We start from the raw sequence: 25,292 nt of genomic DNA, 5'->3' as shown, positions 1-25,292 counted from the left end.
TTTCACCATGTTGGCCAGGGTGGTCTCAAGCTCCTGACCTCGTGATCCAACTGCCTTGGCCTCCCAAAGTGCTGGGATTACAGGCATAAGCCATTGCACCAGGCTGATGATGATGATGATGATGATGATGATGATGATTTGAGATGGAGTCTCGCTCTACTGCCCAGGCTGGAGTGCAGTGGTATGATCTTAGCTCTCCTGGGTTCAAGCAATTCTCCTGCCTCAGCCTCCCCTGGCCGTTTATTTTTTCAGGGAACCATGGATACACACTAAATGTGCAGCAAAAAAGAAATTCCAGTTTGCCAAAAGTTGACCAGTTTGATTATAAGAGACCCGGGAGTAATTAATTGCAGAAAAGAAGAAATCCTCCACGGGAGCTTTTCTCACTGATCTCTAGTGAGGAGGGAAAGAAAAATCTAAATTTATATTAGCACATGACATAGTATCTTCTAACCTTCATATTTTAAGTTTTGAATTTGTAAGATGAAGTATTAATATAGATAATTTTCAAGATCTAATTTAAAACTTAAAATAATATGACTCATTCTGAATAAATTACATATTTTGTGGACATATTTGAAAAAAATTGAGTGTACATCAATTTACACTGAACTTGCATTGAGAAATACAATTTCAAATTATTGATGTACTTTAAAATTCCAGAAGTAATTGGGAAAGCTGTCATTTTTACTAGAGTTTTTGTTTAAATAACCACTAAGTTCTAACTTCAAATTTTCTAAATTCTGTATATTATAACCAAATGTGCATTTCAGCTCAGTATTTTAGCTTTTATGTATTACAATTATGGGGAACCAGCCCAATCATATTTCCTTGATCTGAATTTGTTGATTCTCAGTGGGAAGGGGAAGGCTTAATTTCTGGGCAAGTTTTGCTATCAATGGAAGTATTGCTGTGGTTAGTGCAGAGTGGGGTCAGGATGGCTCAGAATGGCGCCCAGTTGTCATTGTTCCAGCCAGTGTGGGCAGCAAGGACCATTTTCCTGTCTCAGTCCTGCAAGGCTGATGAGATGGAATCTTTAGTCTGTCTCTGTGGCAAGACTTCGTTGGCCAAAGCAAGTGGAAAGCAGAGGCAATTATCCAAATATCTGAGGTAAATGTGTGTTTTTCTGCCCCAAATACTTGAAAAACTACCTCAACCATTCTCTTCGATTTTGACTGTGATGATTTGGACCCAGATCTTTCTGCCTTTATATGTGTGTCTCTTTTCTGGATCTCTTCCCGTGTGTGTGTGTGTGTGTGTGTGTGTGTGTGTGTGTGTGTGTGTGGTGATGAGGTATGTATACTTACATGCCTGTTTAACTTGGTGTATGTATTACATAGAACCTTTATGTCTATTCTTCCCAACTACATGATAATTAAATTGCTTAATTTAAAAGTCCTTTTTAATTTATTTTGGCCTGGCTTACCTTAATAATAATTTCAAACATAAACCCATATTTGCTTATTTAAGAAAATGTTGAATGTAAAAATTCTTGAACACAACGTGAACATTTATGCTAGATACCACAGAAGCCTAAAATCTGATTTACCACCAAGAGTTCCAGAAACTTTACACATGGCAACATACTGTCCTGTGGCCCTTATTAATATCCAATGTCCCTGAGCTAGTCATACAAATAGAACCCTAAATAATCCAAGAATTAGAGATTATATCTGTTTATAATGCATGTCTTTGGCTTTATTTTTTCCTACAATATTTTAAAAATTATATATTTTGTATTAGCATATGCTAGATAGTGGGAACAGAAAGAGCAAAGAGCAGAAACTAAAATCAATAACTTTTACTATTTAGTAAAAATTAGTAAAATAATTTGTCCTACCAGCTCCAGAATAGACTTGATAATCTTTCTGGTATAGTGAGTTTTAGAAATTAACTATAGCTTTTATTTATCCATACTTTCTGGAGAAAGTCTAGTACAATGAGAAGGCTGGACTGGGGTCCCAAGATTATTGTTTGCCACCATGTAGATGGGTCATACAGGGAAGGAACTCTTTCTCTCAGAGTCCAAGTTGTTAAATGAAGGTGTAGGAACTTTCTAGATAACCTATAGGATTAATTCTACATTTAAAATTGTATTTTCAAATTTGAACATAAATACAGAGATTTCATGTAGTTACTGTGAAAAAGTGGTAAGGAGAAAAGCTGTAACTAACACATGATTTGCCAATAAAAGGACCATTAGAACACTTTTATCTTAGAGAAAGAAAATGTTTATCTATTTCATATTTCTTACAAAAAAGAATAGTAATTTGCCTGGACCATCATCTCCAAGTAAATGCTTCAGAACTAATTTTGTCTGGATAGTGAACAGTGGGATACTCTGGATATTAACTCTGCTAATGTAAACCAGCTGGGAATAAAATACTCAAGAGCATTTTCCATAAAAAGACCTTTAGGCAACTATTATAGAACTTTAAAATACTACAATATTATCCAAACTAAAATGTATATTGACAGCTTCCATCAGGCTTATTTATTTGTTCCACCGTGTTACCTTAACTTATCCAAGAGTTTAAAAATGGATTAGTAATCAACCAAATCGCCTTCTTAAGAAAAAAATCTGGTAACCACGTCATTAGGCTAAGCAATAAAAACCTTAACAGAGTATATCAATAAAGATGACCTCTAGCTAATATCTCTCTCCATTCTGTAACTGTATTTTTGCCTTAAAGTGGAAAGCTGCACACACACACACACACACACACACACACACACACACACACTCACTAACATGGTGTTTTCACCTAAATACAACTCCACATAAGGTAAAAATAAATAAGCTTCTAATGTAATAATGTAAACAACACAAACTTCTTTTGAGGATAAAATGATTTACAGAGTTTTCTTATTATTTGTTTTAGTTTCAGCTACTGTTTTTCCAAAACATTTTAAAATTCTATACAGCATATGTTAGAGTTGAGAACCAGGCCAAAAGAAAAAGTTTAGATAGTAAAGTCATCTTATTTTTCTTTTGTTTGCTTTTAAACTCAGATTTGAGTGAAGAAACGTCATTTAATGTAATATATAAGATGTAACAAATATATAGTAGATAAGATATAATCCTAATTGCATTTTCTATTTTGGCAATTTCAGTGGCAAACATGTTTTGTTCACCCAGGTGGCAGGAAAGTGTTCCTAAAAGCCAGAAGCATTGCCAAAATATTTATAATACATCAGAAATACCAGAGAAAGTTGTAATACATGTACAAGTTAAAGCCTAATTTCTTTTTTATTTGGGTTTTTATGGTCTATTTTTGAATGTTGTCCAAAGGTGCACTCATGAATGAGAATTTAGATTTGGCAAGCCGCACATAGGTTTCCAAAATAAATCTTGCTGTATAAATCCCGCAAAACTTTTGCCTCTAAATGACACTCTTTTCGCTGAAGAGCTTTAGAAATGTTGTTTGCTAAAAAATATTCAAACAGGGCTGTTCACAAGCATCAGACACTCACTTGATGAAGCAACCTGAAATACACTTTTATGGGACCTAAGAAGTAAAAATTTTATTGCAACAACAGAGGAAATTTGTATCAATACCCTTAATGTGGATTTTTATACGAGAAACCTAAAAACATCTGAAGTATAATACCTAGTTCTTATTTTAAAACGAAGGCAACATAAGGCAACATATTTAAGGCCTTTAAATATTAACATTTTAAATATTAATATTAACATTTTAAAACATAAATACTTTAAACATTTTAAACGTAAGGCAACATATTTAAGGCCTTTTAAATATTAAGTAACCTATAGTGATTTAAGTTCTAAATTCCTTCCGCTATATTATACAGACCCCTGTCTTAAAGGGGTGATTCTGAAATTACTCTTTCTGCCAACAACATTATTTCCAATTGATGTCAATATGTGTTCTTCATAGGAAAAAAATTAACTTTCACAAAATCTTCTACAAACTATTTAAATATCATCATATCAAGCATAGCATTTTAATCTTTTGCGACCATACCTAGCTTATTTTTGGTTTTTTGGTAGAGACGGGTTTTTGCCATGTTGCTCAGGCTGGTCTCGAAGCAATCTGCCCTCCTTGGCCTCCCAAAGTGCTGGGTTTGCAGTTGTGAGCCACCACACCTGGCCATCAATTTTCATTTTTTATATAGATTCATATTTTATTTATTTAAATTTGTTAGAATCCTTAGGGGGCTGGGTTGAAGGTGTCCTATTTCAGAGTAGATAATCTGCTTTTGCCAGGGTTGTGAGGACACAAATGTTTATTTATTTATCTTCATCTTCAATTTTATATGTTAGACCTCCTGGACAATAGCGTTTGAAGAAAGGTTACTCTTGCAAAAATAATCTCTATACTGTAGAAAGACTAACAGAAATATTGCCAAAGTTAACAGATATAACTCATATAAAAGCCAGCTGTGGAAAAGAAAAGTGAAAATTACATGGCCAATAGAATCTCGTGATTTGAAGTTGTTTGCAGAGCTGGAGAATCAGACAATGCATGCAACTTTATTGCCCTCTTTTCCTCAAGCATCTTTGGACCCAGTTAGATGGTAAATAAATTAAAGTGCTATAGCTTTCCATAAGTACACATTTATGCTTTTACAGAATTATAATAGTTCATATCTGATTATCAGGGACATTTTCTACAGATTGTTTTTCTTTGGTGACAATTGCTACTGCTTTCTTCATTTCTAAATCCATACATGACACAAAAAACTCACAGCGGGAGTGTTTGCTCTCAGTAAAAGGCCCCAAGAAATCAGATCCAATGCTACATTTTCCATTGACTATATTTTTCCTATATTTAATTTTAGTTTTATATTTACAGGCATTCAGATTTAACCATTTGACTGCTTACATTCTAAGCTCAATATACACTAAAAAGGCAAGGAATAAAGTAAAACACATTTTTTTCTGATATAAGTTACTTTCATCATGCTGTATGCGTATACTCACACTTGCCCACCCATAATTACAAATGCATGCACACATGCACACACACATGTTGATTAGGGCAGCAACACTGTTCTTACTATGTATTCATTTCCTTCAGGGTGATGTAGGCTAAAAGAAATCCACAGTCTTAATTATGTCTAAATATTTATACTTTTGTTTCAGTCTACTGATAAGGCATAATCATTTATACACAGAACTAGTTTTGTTATTAAAAAATTTCTTAGTGATCCTCAGATGAAATTGCTTTCCCCTCTACTCTGTTTACTATCCTTCTCACTGCACTAATTTCAGCAGCTGCAGTTCAGATTACCGATATCTGAATATGGACTAAAATTAGTCCATCTCAAATATGGAAAGTTCTTATAGAGGTCTACTGTCTACTACATAGCATATTTAATATTTTTTATAAACATGTAATTTTGAAGGGTTGAATGCAAATTGAATCTTTTAAAAGCAATTCACAATCTAAATGTGCTATTAGATTTAACTACATGAAATGTATTAGTTTTTTATACTTTTGCATGAAGTGAATAATCATCTCTTCAATTTATTTTATTAGAGAGTCTTGATCTAGATGGGGAAATAAAGAATAGATTAGCTTTTTAATCCTGTGGGACATTGGTGGCTACAAAAATCTTATGAAAATTACAAATCATTTTCCGAAGAAAAGGTACATACAAATAGAATTTTATGTACAATTTCTGGAGGTCCATGGATCCCCTAAAGCCTGTACATAGACTCCAGGTTATGATTTCCTGAACTAGATACAAAAGTATAATTAAATGAGTAAATAGACCAATAATAATATCACTTAAGGCAGGGCATGTCTTATATATTACTCACCATTATTATAAAAAATAAAAACAACTGTTTAATTGTATACCTTCTGGTTTAAATATATAAAGCATATTAGAACATCTACTTTATATATGTTTTTGACACAAGTTCTGCAATAGTCAAATATATTTGACTATTTCAATTGCAAATTTCTTTTGCTATGAAATGAATACTTTTTCTATTATTAGAAATAAAGTTTGAAGAATGGTTATGACTCTGCTGACTTTAACAGAGGTAAGCAGTATTTTCATTTACCTGTATGGTTTTATTAGCAGCCTACTATAGTGCAAGGACTTAAAATGCTGTACCATATTTCTACTGAATGCACTCACCGGGTTCTGCCACTTTAAGGCATTTTTCCTGGGACTAAAAGAAAATACATTTTTATTTCTGCATAATATCTGCTATAGCTTCTTTTTATTGACTCTCTATAAAAAATACACATAGTGGTGATAATTAATTTCCTAAGTATGTGTGGACAGTATCATGACTACCCTTGCATTTTATCTGTAAAACTCCTCTTCACTCTGAATATTACATTCTGATAATACTACAGGAAGTTTACTAAAATGTAATCATGCAATCATATGAACACATTGATGTCCACACATTGTGACATAACTCCTACTGCAACATTAATGCTAATTATTTTCATAAGCAAGCAATTTCAATTAAACATACACTTTGGCTACTTCTGGAAATGACTTAACAGCTAGTGGTCTGACTAGGAAGAATAGTGAACTAATCCCTCTAATCCCTTTCCCTAATAATTCCTGAAAACAATCAATGTCCCAGATAACAAAATACTTTAAATGAAAATACTGAACCTAAATGAACTTTGTTTGACTTAGGATTTTGCAATCTCATTTTTAATTGTTATTATTCAATAAGTGGTTTATGGAATGTATTTCTAAGTTCATTCTAATGAAGAAACTTCAACTAGACTTCTTATAACCCTATTGGAGAATATATTCAAATGGAGTAAAAGGGTTTTCAGCATTTGCCCTGTGTTGCTTAGGGACCCCATATTAACATTGCTCTAGAGGGAAATGCAGGAGCTGCATGAGACCGAATGAAATTATATTGACTCAGGTGTGGAAGCAGAATTAAGCCACAAATATCATTTTATTGCTTATTTCTCTGACAGTGTGAAAAACAAAGGCAAAATGTGCAATTAATGTTCAATAAATATTTTTAGTAGGTGAAATGTGAAAAAATAGTAATTTTAACTGACACTGAGACAGAAAGAAAGAGAGAGCTATGAAACAATGCAAAGGAACTCTGCCATTCACTAAAAAAATACATATATGAATTTTACAACTTAGGAGAGGAGCTAACTGTGTACCGATTGCTATAAAACATATGAGAGAAAGCAATGTATGTTATGAAAATTCAGAAGATAAGAGCTCATATTGGGGAAATCAAGAGAAGGATTCATGAACTTAGTATATACTTTAGCTAGGCCTTGAAGGATGAGTAAGATTTGGGTAACAAATGATAAGAAAAAGACATGGAAGGAATACTGTGAATAAAGCAAGTGACATGGAAGTTAAAGGGTAATTTTGTGGATTAGTTAGATGGTTGGAGTTGGCTACATGAAGTGAGACATTAAAGGTAAATAAGCTGGGGGGGTCAACACATGGTACTTCTTGGGTGCTAAGCTAAAGGGCAGTCAGTGAAGAGCTATTTATTTTAAACAAGGTGTGCTGTGTTCCCAGCCAGCCTCACTGCTATGGCAGTGGCCGGTAGCAAAGGGGTTGCATTTTTAATAAATGTGTATTCCATCACAATCTCAATTATATTATTCATAAGAACAAAAACACTAATTTGAAAACCAGCAACAAATAAAAACATGATACATGTATAAATTAACTTTACACTCTAAGACAAAAAATATATAACGCTTGAGGTAAAAACAGCATCCGTATATATTTTTTTCCATAGAAATAAAAAAGGAAACAGCACTATACTCAACACACTAAAAAGTATTAGCAGGAAATGAGAGCTTTTGGTAAGTCTCAAAGCATAAACATTTAGTAGGAGGTATGTGGCGAAACTTTCTAGAAGATATGTAGTTAGTAAAACAAACAAAATCAGCGTTGTTTACTACTTGTCTGGCATAGATCATTCTTAGGCATGGGAAGAAGCTTAAGCTCCATTCTTAAGCATGGAATTGAGACTCTAAATATATAAGAATTTGCACTAGAGTTACCAGAAGATTATACATGTTTATGCAAGTCAAATACCTTTGGTTTTGTAATTTTAAAATGTCAAAACTCTTACCTCTCACTACAAGGTCAGCTGAAGCTGAAGAATTGTCCACAATTGTCTGGGCAGTGCATGTGTATCTTCCAGCATGTTTCAGCTGTGCGTTTCGGATGAGCAGTTCCCCATTGGAATCCAGCTGTTAGCAAAAACAGCAATTATTCAAATCAGTACATTTTTCACCAATTATATGGCATTTAAGTTAGAAGAGGTAGGTTTTTTTCCCCTGACAAAATGAACACCACTTAAAGAATGTGTTTTAGACATGCTAACTGTATGTCCTTGCTCTAGGCTTCAGTTTCTCAACTGAAAAATAAAGTGAATAATTTGTTAATAAAGTATTTTTTTTAGCTTTCATATCTTTAACATTCTATTATTTCCACAATCAGAGGGTTATATCAAGAGAAACTCAAGGGATGAAATTACTTCATTGGTATCTCTTAAAGAGAAACATGAAGGTCTAATAAACATAGTTTTCAGTATCAGTGAGTTCAAATGCTATATGGTTTGGAAGAATGATTGATTTGGTTTCACAAAGCTGATTTAATTGACTAGTTTTAATATGCGCCATAGTTCATTTTACAAAGATACTAAATGTTTGCAGAAATTGAGAAAATGTACAATTCTACTAACAAGTACTCTGTTGCCAAATTATAAGTTCTGTGAGAACAAGAGTTTTTGTTTTGTTCGATGCTCTATTCTATTGCCTCCAGGAGTTTTCAACACATAGTTTTGAGAGTCTTGAGAAAATTTTGCTTGTGATGATGAGACACCATTTCAATGTAATTTCCAAAAGTATCTAATAGTTATTGAATGCCTACTCTATACCAGGTCCTGGTCTGTGCAAATATATACATACACACATACACACATACACACACACACACACACTTTTATTCAATCCTTTTTTGAGAACTGCCCTATGAGATAGGTCTTACTATGTCCATTTAATTAACAATAAAAGTGAGACTTAGAGAATCCAAGTAATTTAACTAAGATAACTAAGGTCACTCAGCTTGTATGGTAGCGGGAGCATGTCAAAGTTCATGTTAATTATCTCCAAGATATTTTCTTAGAATTAAAACTTGGAAAACTCAATTTTTAAATGGACATTTGGTTTTCCTGTGAACCAAAAATATTGATTAACTATTTCCGTCATAAGTATCTAGATACCTATGATGTATCATGCCTGTACATGGAGTGAATGTTTTGCTTCACTATAGGTTCTACCAATAGCCTCTTCATATATTATGTTCCCTCCAGTTCTTGGAAAACATCTGGGCTTGCATCCCGTGCTAGATTAATGAGGTTAAGAATAATAGCTGAGCGAGCATACTGGTACAGTTGGTTGAAATAAAATACTAATATCTCCACATAAAGAACTGATCAGTGGCCACACACCTTATTCCCTGATATTAGCCAGTCTTAATTTAATGTCAGTTGAGATCTTCTGGTCCCTTGAGGTACAGATTGGCCGAAAATCGAAACAGTTCCCAAGAAATTCCTGGAATAGGGGAGTTTTCTCCTTCTGTCTTCTTAGTCTGTTATTTATTTATTTATGTCATACCAAGGAGCTCCAGACTAGAAATTCAGCACTTTCTCTATTTTATCATAAAACCAAATAGCATGAAGTGTTATCTAGTAAAGTGAGTTTACTGAACAATTGAAGGAGCTGGAACTGGTTATATCAAAAACAAGTAGGGCAAATCAACCTTGAAAAATATCATCCACTGCATACTTCTGTTTTTAAAAGTCCTGTTGGCCATAAATTTATTGGGAATTTCCCAGTGACCTTCACCTCTCCCAGTGCTCTGCCATCTTGTTGGCAGCCACTCCTACTACCAATCTCTTATTTCTCTCTTCTCTTCTTTCTCTTGTAAATAAATCTTATTTTCTCATATTAAGCTGTTTGTTTGATTTTTGCTTGGATTCTGACAATATCTATTCAGTTTTTAGTTTTTCCATTTCTTCATTTCTTACTCTTCAATCAGTTCTCATCTGAGTCCCACTGCTTCAACTCGTCTTATTTGACTTCTTGATAGCATTTGGCTTTCCTTCCCCAAATACTCATTTTTTTCTAGCCATCTGAATTTCCAGGCACTTCTAGGACATTCTTAACCCCTCCCTTTCTTCAACTTTCTTATAAACCCATCATAAATTCTTGAATTTATCCATTCTTTCCATCGCAACTGCCTCTTATCCAAACTCCCCACATCTCTCACCTGAACCCCTACATCTTATTTGATCACTACTTCTACCACTTTTCCACCCTATTATTTTCTCTATTGTTTACCTAGAATAACCTTTTAAAAATGCAGGTAGGCCCAACTCACTTGTTTCCATAAAAGCAGATAAACTGAAACCTTTAAAATTTCCCTTTCCTGGGACAAAAGCCATAGCATTATTGTAGCCAACTGGATTCCATTCTCTAGGCTCTATCTGATGCTCCAGCTCAGCTAGTGTGCCATCTCACTCACACTCTGCTCTCCAGGAAGAACATTCTCTTTTTAGGACTGCAAATGCATCTTGTTCTCTTCAATCTCTGGTTCACCACATTGTCTTGTCTTTTGGAATTGTGATTCATACCCCTAATAACCTCAATACCCTCTCCCGTATCACCTTCACCTCTACCCAATACCAGTTCAAATCATTTTCTCCAGCAAGCCTTTACCTTTTCTGTGGACTAAGCAGGTCCCCTTTCTGTATTTCATTACACTACCATGAAACTTATGTCATATTACATATCTTAAATGCAGTTAAACACTTGTGTGATTATGTGGTTGAAGTTGGTCTCCCTGGCCAACTGTAAGTTTGATGTGAGGAAATAGGTCTGTTTTATTTAGCAGACATGTTGTATCCCTGTGTTGTATATGTATACAGCTGCATGTGCTGTCTTCTCAAGTCCAGCACAGTGCCAAGCAAATAATCACACTAAATATATCTTGTTTGAATTAACTTGTCAAATTGTCTAGAATTTTGGTATCTGCTCTTAAGATAATATGTATTCACCTCTTTTCAGCTACATTCAGAATTATGTTAGCAAGTACATATAACCAATGACAGTGACAGCATTTACTAAACACATAATGAGGCTTTTCTTGTGTGAGAGTGAAGTACACACACCTTCAACCTCCATAGATTACCCCTGCACCTAACTCCTGAGCCCCAGCCACGGTGAATAGGATATACTTTGCTATGTGCTCTCACAGCCAACTTTTACATATATCACTTGCATGGCCTGGATTGCCCCACCTCCCACTTCCATTAATTGGCTATGAACGTTCAACCCACATTTTGGATACCCCTCCCATTTCTGAAATTGTAAGGCTGGATTAGTTACTGCCCTTTGTACATTTTCATTGTAACTATTCCTTTCTACTGTAATCATGTCACTGTTGATTTCTTCCACTAGACTGTAATTCCTTAAGGAAAGAACCAGGTCTTATTCATTATTACATACTAAGTACTTAATGTAATATCTGACATATAATAGAATTCAACAAATAAATATTGAATAGATACATTAAAATAATCTAAAGTGTTTTTATTAAATAGACATCCTTTTAGTAATTTCAAATTTTTTTTCAAGTATGAGAATGATAATGTTATAAGATAAAATAACTGACTTGAGAAAAACTATTGCTATCCATATCTGTGAGATAAACTACTAGGAATGATATATTTCAAATATCTATACACTAATTTCATAAGAAAATGAAAGGTTATTGGGAAGACGTGAAAATTTATAGAGAAAACAATATCACTAATATACAAGAAAACTGAACATCTAACATTTCCAACCCCTAGTGTAGTAAAGAATTTGGCCTTGCCCAAAGAGAGGTCTTGCCATTGCCCTCAGCTTCTAGAAAGTAATCTCTATAATGCCTTTCTTTGCTTGGGAGGTCTTGGGTCATACAGGATAGTCCAATCATATGATTTAGAGTATGGGTTAGCCACACCTGTATAGTCTTCAAGCTGGGTCTGGTCATAGGGTAGGAGTTGGGTCATACTGGAAAATCCAACCTTGTGATTTAGGGCATGAGTTAATTACACCTGTAGAGTCTTAGAGAAGGGCCTGGTCATGCCACAAATAGGACATTTTGACTTAGAGTAGGGGATTTGATTCATGTGGTATCAGTCAACCCAGAGACTGAGATTAACCATGTGAGCAATGAGTCCATCAATCATGTCTAGTTGATGAAGTCCCCCCAAAACCTCTGGACAGAAAGGCTCAGTAAGCTTTGCTGGTTGGCACTTCAAACACACTGCCACATGTCAGAGCAGTCAGAGTAATGCATTTTAACAGCACGGGGAGAAGACAATAGAAGCTCTGTGTTTTGTACTTCCACTCTGCCCTGTGTGCTTTTTCCTCTGGCTAGTTTTAATTTGTATCCTTTTCCTATAAGAAGCTGTACCCGCGTGTATAATAGCTTTAAGTGAGTTCTGTGAATCACTTCTAGCGAAGCATGGAAACTGAGGGTGGTTTTTACAACCCCTTGAACTTGCAGTTGGTGTCAGAAGTGAGGGTGGTTTTGAGGACTGTGCCCAACTTTGCAGCTGGCCTAACTTCTTATACAATACTAAATAGAATTCATCTAACAAAGGAGGTAAAATATGTTATTTTATTACTTATAGTTATATTTAAATTTTTTTGAGGTAAGCAGAGAGTAAGACTCATATATAGAGAAAGTAAATATGAGTTTTTCTTGAACTATCAAAGTTAATTGACATATATGTCTAAGTATTTTTTTACTAGGAAAAGTAAAATATAAAATAATTATGGTAAAATAAAATAAACATTATATGTTTGTTAAATAGACTGTTTTGATGTATCTTGACATCCTTAATTGAAATGCACTTGATACTAAATATTCAATAATATAAATGTATTAAGTAAAATCTTTCAACTATTATGACACAACATAATAGTAATATTTGGAAAGAATAATGTCTGCATATAAGTAAAAAGCACTTTTTTTGTATTTATTCATTAAATGATCTCAGTACTTTGGTTGCTTTGGTGTCTAATTGAAAGATAATCCTATTACTAAACTCCCACTCTTTCAATGAGTCATGTCACTAGATTTGAATTTTCAAAACAATCACCTTAGCAATTTAAAATGTTTCTTCATTCAACTTTACAACAAAAAATTGAGGGCAGAAAGTAATATAAAAATAAACATACTGTGGTATCATAATTGCCCTTTTAAAAATATTTATGTGATGTATCTAATCTTCTTTCTTTCTTAATGAAATTGCTATCTTTTTTCCCTAAACTCTCTTTGAAACATGGTGCTGTTTATACATTTGGTTATTTTATTCTGATAGGAATAATGTGGTCATTCTTCTTATACTGTCACATGTAATAAAAAGCACAAACTATTTTATATCCTAAAATACATGATGCTAAATTTATATTTATTAATTTTCACACTAAACTCTTTTACGACTTTTAATTAAACTACTTTAAAAGTTTAACGTTAAACTTGTTTGAAAATTAACTCTTATTGATAAGCCCACTTGCATAAAACAGTAAGAAGCAACTGTAATGTTTATTCTCACTGGTTCTACATTTGGTGAACATGTAGCAATAAAACTTCTCAGAAGGAAAGAAGAAAAAATATAAAGTATCATTCCCAATATAGTTGTGTATGTATGAAAGCACCCCTAAAGTTTTTATAAATACTACTAGCACTTTCCATACCTCAGGAGAAGTTGAGGTTCTCAGTGGTTGGCAGAACGCTTACAAAGCAAGTAAAGATCATGGGCCTCAGCACATTCTAGCCACAAATTAGATATGAATGCTCACTATATTTTTACTAAAAGCCACAGCTTGGCTCAATTACAAAATTCTTCCCTTCATATGAGGAGAGTTGAATCACATACTGGAAATTGTGATAGCAAAGCTCAGGGATGTTCCAAAGTGTATATGTGGTTGACCACTTAGAAGTTTCTCAAGTTTAAATCAAAAGACTTCCAACATCTAAATACCCAGCCCTTCCTTCACCTTCCCCCATAAACTAACTGCAAAATCATTTCTTCAATGTAAATGAGTCTCAATGATTATGTTGTATTAACAAATTGAATTAATCCTAGTGAACAAAGAAAGATTCTATATGGTACAGAAAAGGTCTAGATAAAACTTAGAGCTCATAATTGTCACTTAAATAATTCGTTCCATTCAAGTTCAGAGTAAAGAGATATAGAAGTTTGGATAGAAGTGCATCCTTTAAAGAATATGTTTTATAAACATAAAAATTATTAAATATGTCTGATATATGCTATATCCATGAAACAAAACTTTTCTTCTTTACTTTTGGCTTGTTAGAGAAAGCAAAAATAATATAGCAAATATGTCATATCCAACTGTAAACATTACCACCACCACCACCACCACCAACTCTACTAATAGCAGATATTTAGTTAGGGTTAACTAGGTTCAAAGGTTGTTATAAATATACATGTGAACTGACTTACTCTTAATAACAACCCTATGAGATACATCGCTGTATTTTACAGAGGAAGACACAAAACTACTATAACTATAGCCACTAGTATTACTAGTATCGCTATTAATACTACTAAAACTGCTACTATTACTATTAAAATGGCTACTATAACTTCTACTATTGTTACTGCCACTACTGATACTACTACTGAACTCCTACTATTACCAAATCGAATTTATTGAATGTTTTTAAATGTCTAGCAATGTGCTAGCTACTTTACATACATTTTCTTATTCAATTTCTGTAATTACATTTATAATTTCATAGCCCTAATAATGAAACTAAGACTATCTCCTTTTCAATTCTGAGTTCCAGAAGTAATACTCCCCAAGGATTTACTATTAGTATTCCCATTTCAGAAACAAGGACCTTGAGATTTTACATTAAACTGTTTGTGGAAGGCTCCATAGGTAATATATAGCCCTAATTTCACCAGGTCAAGCTGTTTCCAAGGTAGTGCTTAATAGATTAGATAACTGGATTTAGGTTCACTAGTGTGGTAAGTAGATGTGGTGCTTCTTCATATATGATATGTTATTATTTTACTTATTAATTTTTTCTATTTAAATTTTCAAACATAAGTAAAATAAACCAGGCAACTAGATTTAACAATTGTAAACTTTTTGCCATATTTGCCTTATCTAATTGTCTAGCTAACTAGCTCTATATTTACTTCTCTCTGTCCACTATCTGTCTTTCCGTCTAGGGCTGAACTCTTGAAAAATAAATTCCGGATATTAGGATATCAGTACTCAACTCATCAACTCATCAGCAATTTCTAAAGACACTAGCTTGAATCTCAAAAAATTGAGGTCATTCTCTCACATAATCACAAAACCATTTTTTTTTCTTCTTCTTTTTTTTTTTTAATTTTGAGACAGAGTCTCACTCTGTCACCTAGGCTGGAGTGCAGTGGCACAATCTCGGCTCACTGCAAACTCTACCTCCTGGGATCAAATGATTCTCAGGACTCAGCCCCTCAAGTAGCTGGGATTACAGGCGTGCACCACCACCCTAGGCTAATTTTTGTATGCAAAACCATTTTCACACATGACATAATTAACAGTAATTCTCTAATGTTATCTAGTTTTTGTTAGTGTTATTTGAAGTAATTCATCAATATTGAGTCAAAAAAATAAAATGACAAAACAACTTTATTAAAGTGAAGTGATGTCATTGGATATACAAAAAATAAGGTAAGTTGTCCAGGATAATTTCTAAGACTACTAAGATAATTACTAAGAGTGAGTTTGCATATATATTAAGAGTAGAAGTGTTGAAAATCTCTAAATTTGGCTATTTTTGTATGGAATAAACAATGAGAGTGACACCTGAAGAGTCCAATTTTGATCAGGTGGCCATTTTAAATGAAAACTCAAAAGACCATTTTCTTTGCGGTTTCTCCTAAGCATTTTGAATGATGGGACAAAAACATCAATGCCTTTGATTTGGATCCTATGTTTTAGAGTTGAAATACAACTCATATATCATTATATGGTTTTCAAATTGGTTCCCATTAGCTTTAGAGTTCTAAAAGTCTTCTTGGACCACTTTGTAGAAAAAAGTGATTAGAATGGGCATTTTGGAGATAAGAGGAAGTGAGAGACCCTGTGGATAAGGGTCTTGGCTATGTAGTATGCTCCACAGACACACAAATACACACAGACACACACACACACACACAATTTCATCTTCAGAGCAATCTCATTTTCATCTTTTGTTTATATGCTGAGGTTCTGATTTGAATTGTCTTTCCAAAAAGCATTTTTGCTGCTAAAAGCTTTTTTTCACTGTTGATTTTGGAAACTTTTGATGTAGCCCAAACTCTTCATGTGACAGAGGAGAAGCCTGAGGCTCAGAGTGACTGTTTTGCCCAGTGTCATATAATTCGTCAGTGGCAAAACCGGAGCAAATGTCCAAATCTTTAGATCATGCTCTGTTCTTAAGCACAAAGTGAAAAAATTAGATAGTTTTTTAGGACTGCAACCGCTAATAACAAAGTAGCATATTTCTAGTATGCTGTAAATAAAACATCAAACACCATGTAAACTCATAAAATGTTTAAGACACCAACATTTTACAGGTTTATTTATCCCTCTTTTTTATTGTCTGTTTTACAAGCAAAAAAAGCCAGAATAAGCAATGTGGAGGTGCTTAAATATGTGTGGAGTTCTATGTAAAAGATGTGTCCTTAAATTTTGATAAATTTTGGCAGATCCCTCAAAGCCTATATGTATATATTTTATATTATATAACATATAATATATGCTTTGTATATAATAATGTATAATATATTTTATATATATATATTATATATATGCTTAATTCCATTCACCTCACATTCTTATCAACAAATGCTTAGTAAGGACTATGAGAAGCTAGGCTAGACAGTGACATCAGCTAACATGGTCTATGCATGGGAAGTGTGATGATCTTAAAAGAAGCTAGCCCAACTAAAAAAACACCCAGGAACATAGATACCTTCCTTCGTTTACCACTGGAAAGTAGCAAATAAAATATAGCAGTTAGGTATCAGTATAGGTTTATTAACGTAGTAAAAAATAGATCAGAAAAGTTATATATTCATACAGAATAAAGTACAATCTAATTATCTATCTCCTTTCAAACTAATTACTGATAAGGAAAATAGAGCAATTTGACATGGGCCGGATGCTTTTGTATCTTTTGTGGTCACAAGACTATGCCAGAAGCCTGTACTTATTTTTTTTTTTTTTTTTTATGTATTTCTCCCTCTTTTCCACAGCTCATCAAAATTTAAGAGTCTTAAATTCAAGAAGCACATATCCACTATCCTCTACTATTTAAACTATTTTGGATATACATTTTAAAAATTTTAGTTTATTTTTATTTGTGTCCCCAATACTCTCAGATGCTCAAAACAATATAACATCTCTTTGTTTCCAATACATCATGCTTAAAACCTTGCGGTGGCCAGTCCCAGTACTGCTAAGTCTCTTCTTCAATATCTTTCTTGAGGACATTTCTCAATCTTGGTTCTATTGATAACTTGGGCCAGATAATATTCTGTTTTTGGACTCTGTGTTGTGCATTATAGGATATTTAACAGCTAAACAGATACCTAAAATACCCCCGCCCCCCCAACACACACACACACACACACACACACACACACACACACACCTCTCTACAGTTGTGATAACCAAAAATGTTTCCACACGGGACCAAAGTTACAAAGCTTCAGGGCTTCCACGATCTCCCTGTGGCTGCCTAGTCTCCTTCTCTAATTTTTTTCGGCTCAAATCTGATTCTGACCAAGGATTATTGCCCAACTGTCCTTGTTTTCTGCCACATAATTCTGGATAATCAACCTTCTTGTTCAACAGTGAATAGAGGCTGGGCATGGTGGCTCATGCCTGTAACCCCAGTGCTTTGAGAGGCCGAGGTGGGTGGATCACCCGAGGTCAGGAGTTCGAGACCAGCCTGGCCAAGATGGTGAAACCCCGTCTCTACTAAAAATACAGAAAATTGGCCAGGCATGGTGGTGGGTGCCTGTAATCCCAGCTACTTGGGGGGCTCAGGCCAGAGTATTACTTGAACCCAGGAGGCAGAGGTTGCAATAAGCCGAGATCGCGCCATTACACTCCAGCCTGGGCAACAAGAGCTAACCTCTGTCTCAAAATAAAATAAAAACCCACAAAAACAATAGCAACAACAAAAATAGTGAATAGAGACAAATATTTTAAAAATAACAAACTGACTTCTGTTTTATCATTTTTCCTCTCCTTTTTGCTTGTCTTGCAGAAACAATTTCTGCACAAGATCACAGCATGATCTAGTTTTAAATACATATTTCTAAAATCTAAAGACCTTTTTTGATATGTTTAATAAAATTTTTCCTTAAAAAAGGAAAATAACCTTTGGGTAAGAAATCTTCTCTCTTGAGTGGTATTGCCTATGCACTCAGAAAAAATGCACACACACATACCTGCAAACGCACACCCAGTGTAACTATCTACAGGGGATCAATAGGAATTGCCAGGAACTTTATAGTTAGACCACTTGAAACTGTGTAGATATGACTTACAGTGTATTGCAAAGGTGGCTAACAGTGAAGGGAGAATGAAGTAATTTGGGCAATATGGTGAGCATACAAGGTTCATTAAACCAGATTAGAGAATAAAATATGTGAGTTGAACAGTACTGTCTTGTAGAACGTCAAACACTTAGGGGAGAATTATTTCACAGACGTGAACATTAACCAAAAGATGAAGAATCGAAGTGGTGGAGATTACAGGGTTGGCAGTCAGGCCACCTGGCTTCAAATCATGTTAGCCACTAGTGACTTGTATGATTACATGGGACCAGTTACTCAATTTTTCTAATGCTCACTTTCCTCACTTTGGAAACTGAGAAAATCACAATAATACGCACTCCACAGAGGATTTCTGTGAAGATCAACTGAGAAATATGTGAAAAACATTTAACCCAATTCTGACTAAACAGTAAGCCCACAATAAATGGTAACTATTATTACCTCTTCACCGCCCTCAGCAATGAAATACCCAGTTTTTTTTTTTTTTTTTTGAGCCACAGATCTCATTTTTCACAATTTAATACTTGCACTACTTGCTGTGCTGGATACTTAGACTGAGACAAAAAAAAAAAAAAAAAAAAAAAAAAAAAAAAAAAAAAAAAAACTAGCAAAAGCTTCTAGAATTTCCAGTTGGGGATGATTGCTCTATTATAGAAAGTATTAATAATCACTTATATACCAGATCCTGTGCCAACTCTTTATATGCACTCTTTCATGAAGTAACTAGTTTTGTAAACTCAATGAAGTAACCTGACTGAAGTAAGTGAATGATTAATCATGTTTTACAGAGGGAAATTCGGTGGCTTAGAGAATTTTAATCCCTGGATCAGGGTCACCAAATAAGAGGTGAGAAAATGAAGCCTAAAGCCCAGGTTGGTTTGTGACAGAATTTCTGAACAATTCAAATGATATTTATGAATTCATAAAAGACAGGCAATAATGTCCCACAGTATTACAATTTTAACATGTATTTGTAATAAGAGTAATATATATGTGTGTGTGTGTGTGTGTATGCGCATATATATATATATATATATATATACGAATGAAATAGTGACAATCTCCAGAACTGGAAATTTTTAGAAACTCATGTAATAAAGATAATGACTCTAAGCAGCTAATGTTGTTAATGACCCAAAATGAATGTCAAAAATTGAGGGCTACTGAAAAATTCTACAGGTTAGGTGCCACCTTGAAAGAAGAATAAAATTAGATATTTAAAATTTGTAATTTTGATAGATTGTCTTAAGTCTTCTCTGGAACAAGAAAAGTCATAAATTAAATGATAAATAAAATGGCTCTGCCGTTTGTATTTACTCTAAGGGATTAAGTAGCCATTGAATTAGAAAGCCAAAACAGGAGCCACTTTATAACTGGACTTGAAAAATTTATGATCATTTGCAATATAACATCAACAAAATAAAATAATGGCAGATAAACTGTTTTAATATCTTATTGTATCAAAACCTCACATTTATTAAATTTCTGTTTCGAGCTTGTACTTTTAACACCCCCCATGTATAAGTTCAAGTTCCAGTGGAACATCTGACAATTATTACATATTAATATACTCAGGAAAATTTTAGATGTTTAAATCCTTAGTGTTTTTCTATAATCAGTACTAGGTGTGCATTTACTGCGTTAAAATTGAAAGTTACATTAAAAAACAAATTAATCCTAAAGAGTTTTACATAAAGTAGGATCACTAAATATAAAGACAGTGTAATTTTTGCTTTTTTGGTGTTCCTATTAAACTCTTAAAAGAAATATACAGCCGGGCGCGGTGGCTCAAGCCTGTAATCCCAGCACTTTGGGAGGCCGAGACGGGTGGATCACGAGGTCAGGAGATCGAGACCATCCTGGCTAACCCGGTGAAAGTCCGTCTCTACTAAAAAATACAAAAAACTAGCCGGGCACTGTGACGGGCGCCTGTAGTCCCAGCTACTTGGGAGGCTGAGGCAGGAGAATGGCTTAAACCCGGGAGGCGGAGCTTGCAGTGAGCTGAGATCCGGCCACTGCACTCCAGCCTGGGCGACAGAGCGAGACTCCGTCTCAAAAAAAAAAAAAAAAAAAAAGAAAAGAAATATACATCTTTAAAAATGTATAGTTACATTTTTCCTAATAATTACATAACTTTAATTAGAAAAAGTATAAAGAAGACTTTTTAAAATCACCTATAATCTCACAATTTATTAATAAGTATGAGCAGATGCATTTGTTTAATTTCATGAAGGAAACGAAAGTCCCAAATTACACCAGACTGTGAAATTTGAATCCTTATACAATGTTGCCCCTTAGTGGTTTAAATCAAGAATAGCAAGCTAAAATCAGTGCATACTTGATTGACTTCAATTTATTGAAACTAAATTGGAAAACAAAAACTTAGGTTCTTGAAATAAAAAGTTTAAAATTTGATTTCCCTATTCTTTTTTATTATTAGTCAGAACATCCTGTATTAATTTTTAGCAATGAAAATTGTTAAAACATGTTAATTACATCGGTTTTGTTAACTGTAATAGCTACCAAATAAACATTTACATCTGAATCTTAAACTCTCAGGGTATCATTGGTTTATTTTGGGCTGGTGTCTGTGTCTATTTCAGTGTTTTATTTACCCTAGTGCCTACAAATGTGTCTGCTTATAGCATGTGCTTAGTATGTATTCTTAATGAACAAATGCTATTCAATTGTTGAAATATTGGGAGAACTACCTAAAACACCAAATCATTATTTAAGAAACATATATATATATATATACACACACTAAGCTTTTGATAGGAGGAGCCACTTATTTTGAGAATGATCTATTAACAGTCCTGGAAGCAATTATTAGCTTCCAGGACTCTCTTCTAAAAGGAGGATCACATATTTACAGTGTTTTTACTTAAATTTTGCATGGCATATTGAGCAGTGAAGTTTAACTTTCTAGTTTACCTTAAACGAGAAGGAAGGTGCCAGGGAAAGCTTCATTAGTCTTGTGTTGGTTTGAAAGACAGAATTCAGTTTAACTATTTATTTTAAAATGATTCTTATCCGGGCTGTTTAAAAATCGAGATAATTGAATGCTTCTGTCCATCTGCAAAGTGCTAAAACATGTGCATTTGATATTCTGATTCAATTAAGATGCATATCTAGCCAGCTGAGTAGGTTTGCTCCCACGGTCAGAGCATGATTTGATGGAATGAACTGAAACCTGAGCGGGTGAGTCCTGAGATTGGGCCTGCGGTCAGGACTCTACTCTGGTTTAGCTGAGGAGGCAACTATGTGAATCTCTGCAGCTATCATCTGAAAAGGGAGAACGTGCAGTAAGTGGCCATAAGGTCATTTACATTTTTATGGTCTAATTTATTATTTATTTCCTAATTAGTATTCCAGTTATTTCTTTGTTTTACTGTTTTTTGTTTTTTTAAGTGACTGGGCTCCATTTTTCTTTCTCTTTAAATTCCTTTTTATCGTTTTCTTTTTGCAGTCGTTATTTACATCTAACAGCACAATGTAACTAGTATGTTAAAGAATATAAATTAGCTCTAAATACGAAATTTCAGTTTAATGAGGGCAATTTTTGTCTGCAAATTTATTTACATAGACTTCATTGCAGCTATTAGTTACTACTTTATAAACTATAGTTGTGGAACTTCTAGACTTTACTTTTGAAATTATTCAATTTATAACACCAAAGATAATTCTTTCAAATTCAGAAGGCTACTTTTTGTGAAAGTAAGATCCCTGTTTAGCTCACTTTTTTCCCTTAAAATGAATCAAACCCGAGTTGTATTTACTTTTCTTGCAAAATAAAATAAAATTTAAATAAAGTATTGGAGATTTTGGTGCCAATTTGACTAATTTTGGGCATATGCAAAATAGTTTCAGATCTATAAGGAAAATATATTACCTGGTATAATGTCAAAATACAAAATTTACAGTTCCCTGCCAATTCACAACTGTTATTCTTTAAAATATAATTTTGGTTCAGAAACTGAAAGAGGATTGGTAGGTGTACACTAGAGGTGTACAGTTGTAGCTAGATCAGTTAAATTAAAACTCCTCTAAAGCTAAAAACATAGCTGGACAATATGAACGCATAATACGATAGTGTGTACATATCAATCTTCAGATTTTATGGGACTTAAACAATCTTAAATGTCCTACTAAGTTCATTCGTGCTTCTTTTTTATATTAGTAACTGACTTCTAAAATAAAAGTTTTCTTAATTATGCCTATGTTCTAAATATGTCCTTAGTCTTCCAAATGTTTGCTTTTCTAAAGAGGCTGGTAGGGCCAGTGATTGATTTACTTTTTAAATACATTGTAACCTAGACAGCCTACCAAGACACCAACGATGTTCCTATACAAGTTGTTTTGCATGCCTTACTTCCCAATCTTTTTCCTCTATTTTATTTCTTTCTACACCTTGACTCTCTATATCACTATGTTTAGTTATAGGGCTTGTAGAATGTAACACTTTTTAATTCTTAAAATATAGCCATTTAACCCTTTTCAAATCATATAAACGAATTCTCCAAATTCTCCAACATATGTAATTGTGTCTTTCTTACTCTTAAATCATAACTTAAATGCCTTAAGGTCATCATTATAACAAAGATTAAGTTCTATGCTCTTCATTTAAAGTAAAAACAAAGGCACTAGAACCAAGGGCACATATATACTGACATAATACACATCAATGTAAAATTGTATTAAAATTAAGGGGGAATCATACCTAAAGCCCAATTAATATTAATTGATTGATACTTCTACCAAAATCCTCAAGGCTAGCCATTTTAGAAAGATTTAGCAGTACAACAGTTAATATAAGGAGAACCACAAAAAGCTTTCTTGCCTGCTTTTTGGTCTCATGAAAAACGAAGATCATATAAAATATGATTATAGTAATAGAACTTTCAATGCAGACATAGGAATCACTGGGGTGTTAATAAGATGAAACTTAAAACACATACCATAAAATTCCTCTGGTAATGAATATTCTCTTTGTTAAAATCGATCACATAGCCATTGAAGGACCAAACAAATGTGAGATCCAAGGCAGGATCAGAGGACGCAGCACACTGCATGGTGGCATTTTCTCCAACTGTGATATCGGCATTAATTGGGGCCAATATAATTCGCGTGGGATCTATATATTTTTAAATAGATAAGTAAAGCACAACTCAAGTAGATATAAGACACCATATTATCTGGTATATTAAAATAATAAAAACCAATATATATTTATTTGTGCAAAATAATAAGATGTTTTCATACCCAAATTCCAAGAACAATATCATCAAGCAAGAAACTTGCCTGAAATTCTTTTGAAGAAGAAATTTATAAATACATTGACTGTTTAGATGCTTAGTGCTGAATCACATGTTTTTTTAATACATTAGAAATTAAGCACCCTCAAACATTAACTTACCTGTGATAACAAGAGTTCCAGTGCTATTAGCTTTCCCTCTGTTATTTTCTGCAAAGCATGTATAGATACCTCCATCATTCCTTGTAATATTGTTGATTTCCAAGCTACCATCTTCCCAAATGAGTATTCTAGTGAAATAAAAATACATATAATTCACAAACCTGATTTAGTAAAATACATTATGTCTTAGATTGCAAACACTAATATTTTTCAATTATTATATTCCATATAAATCATGCAACCACAGACATTTTTGTAAGTTGAAAAATTCTAGCCTTTAGTTATAATATTTTTTCTCATCATTGACAATTTGTTTTGGAAATCCACTTTCATCTTTTTCTTGAACTATTGACATAGTCTTCTAACTGACCTTCCACTACAGGACAGGCTGAAATCAGTCATAGGCCTGAAAGAAATGAGCCCAGGTCTCCCAGAAATGTAACCTCAGGACTTCAATTCAGACTAGGAGGTGAGGACAGATTGCCATTTCCATGGCTACAGAGAAATATAAACATATTTTATTTTTAGAAACTTTAAAAAATATTTTACAACCTCCCTTAGTAACAACTTCTGGAACAAATTAATACTTAGGAAATTCTTCTTTGAACAGAAACTAAGTCTTTCATACTACACATATTTCCCTGCATGTCAGCCTCTTTCCCAGGGGATGGAGATGAAAAATTCACCAAGTTTTATTGTATAGAAACTCACACTTAGATTAAATACTGAATTGCCTGTCATTGGATTTTTTTACTTTCTTCAAATGGATCATTTTCAAACCTAAATTATCTTTTAAAGTTTGCACAAAACATGCAAACATATATCCATTTTAAGGGCAAAATCTGATAAAAGAAAAAAACCCTATTTTTGTCTACCTTATTGATAAAAATCTTCATACAAGAAAATATCAAAATTTCCACTAATATTATAGTCCAGGATTTCCTTTCCTTTCTTGAACAATCCAGTCCTGACTTGAAGCTCATTTCAGAATACTTTTAGTTGTTGAAGGAGAAATGAAGTATCAAAATAATATAACGATAAAAGTAATTATTTAAGATCATGGAAGCTCTGAGAGTATTCCTCTTTCTCCAACTCTGAGGAGTGTAATTTATTCTCTGTCCCAGACGCTTACTCAGAAATCCATCACTGCATTTATTCAAAGTCACACATTCCACAGACTGTTCTCAGCCAATGACTGATCACAGGAGAAATTTTAAACCGGGCCTGCTCCTGGAAGACAGCAAA

General features: G+C 33.7%; 1 protein-coding gene across 5 annotated transcripts in view; it reads right to left on the bottom strand.

Moving 5' to 3' along the window:
* The window catches only part of CNTN1 (contactin 1), a 389,373-nt gene that overhangs the window by 100,013 nt on the left and 264,068 nt on the right, over positions 1 to 25,292 (bottom strand). For all 5 annotated transcript variants that reach the window (XM_017945784.2, XM_017945787.3, XM_017945786.3 and 2 more), the window contains exons 13-15: positions 24,048 to 24,175; positions 23,590 to 23,765; positions 8,066 to 8,186 (exon numbers count right to left, since the gene is read on the bottom strand). In XM_017945784.2, the coding sequence (XP_017801273.1) occupies positions 8,066 to 8,186; positions 23,590 to 23,765; positions 24,048 to 24,175 (425 nt within the window). The remainder of the gene's footprint in view (positions 1 to 8,065; positions 8,187 to 23,589; positions 23,766 to 24,047; positions 24,176 to 25,292) is intronic.

This window comes from Papio anubis, chromosome 9 (assembly GCF_008728515.1).
Source record: "Papio anubis isolate 15944 chromosome 9, Panubis1.0, whole genome shotgun sequence".
NCBI lineage: Eukaryota > Metazoa > Chordata > Mammalia > Primates > Cercopithecidae > Papio > Papio anubis.
The sequence above is the reverse complement of the archived record's forward strand: the minus strand, read 5'-3'. Positions and strand labels throughout refer to the sequence as shown.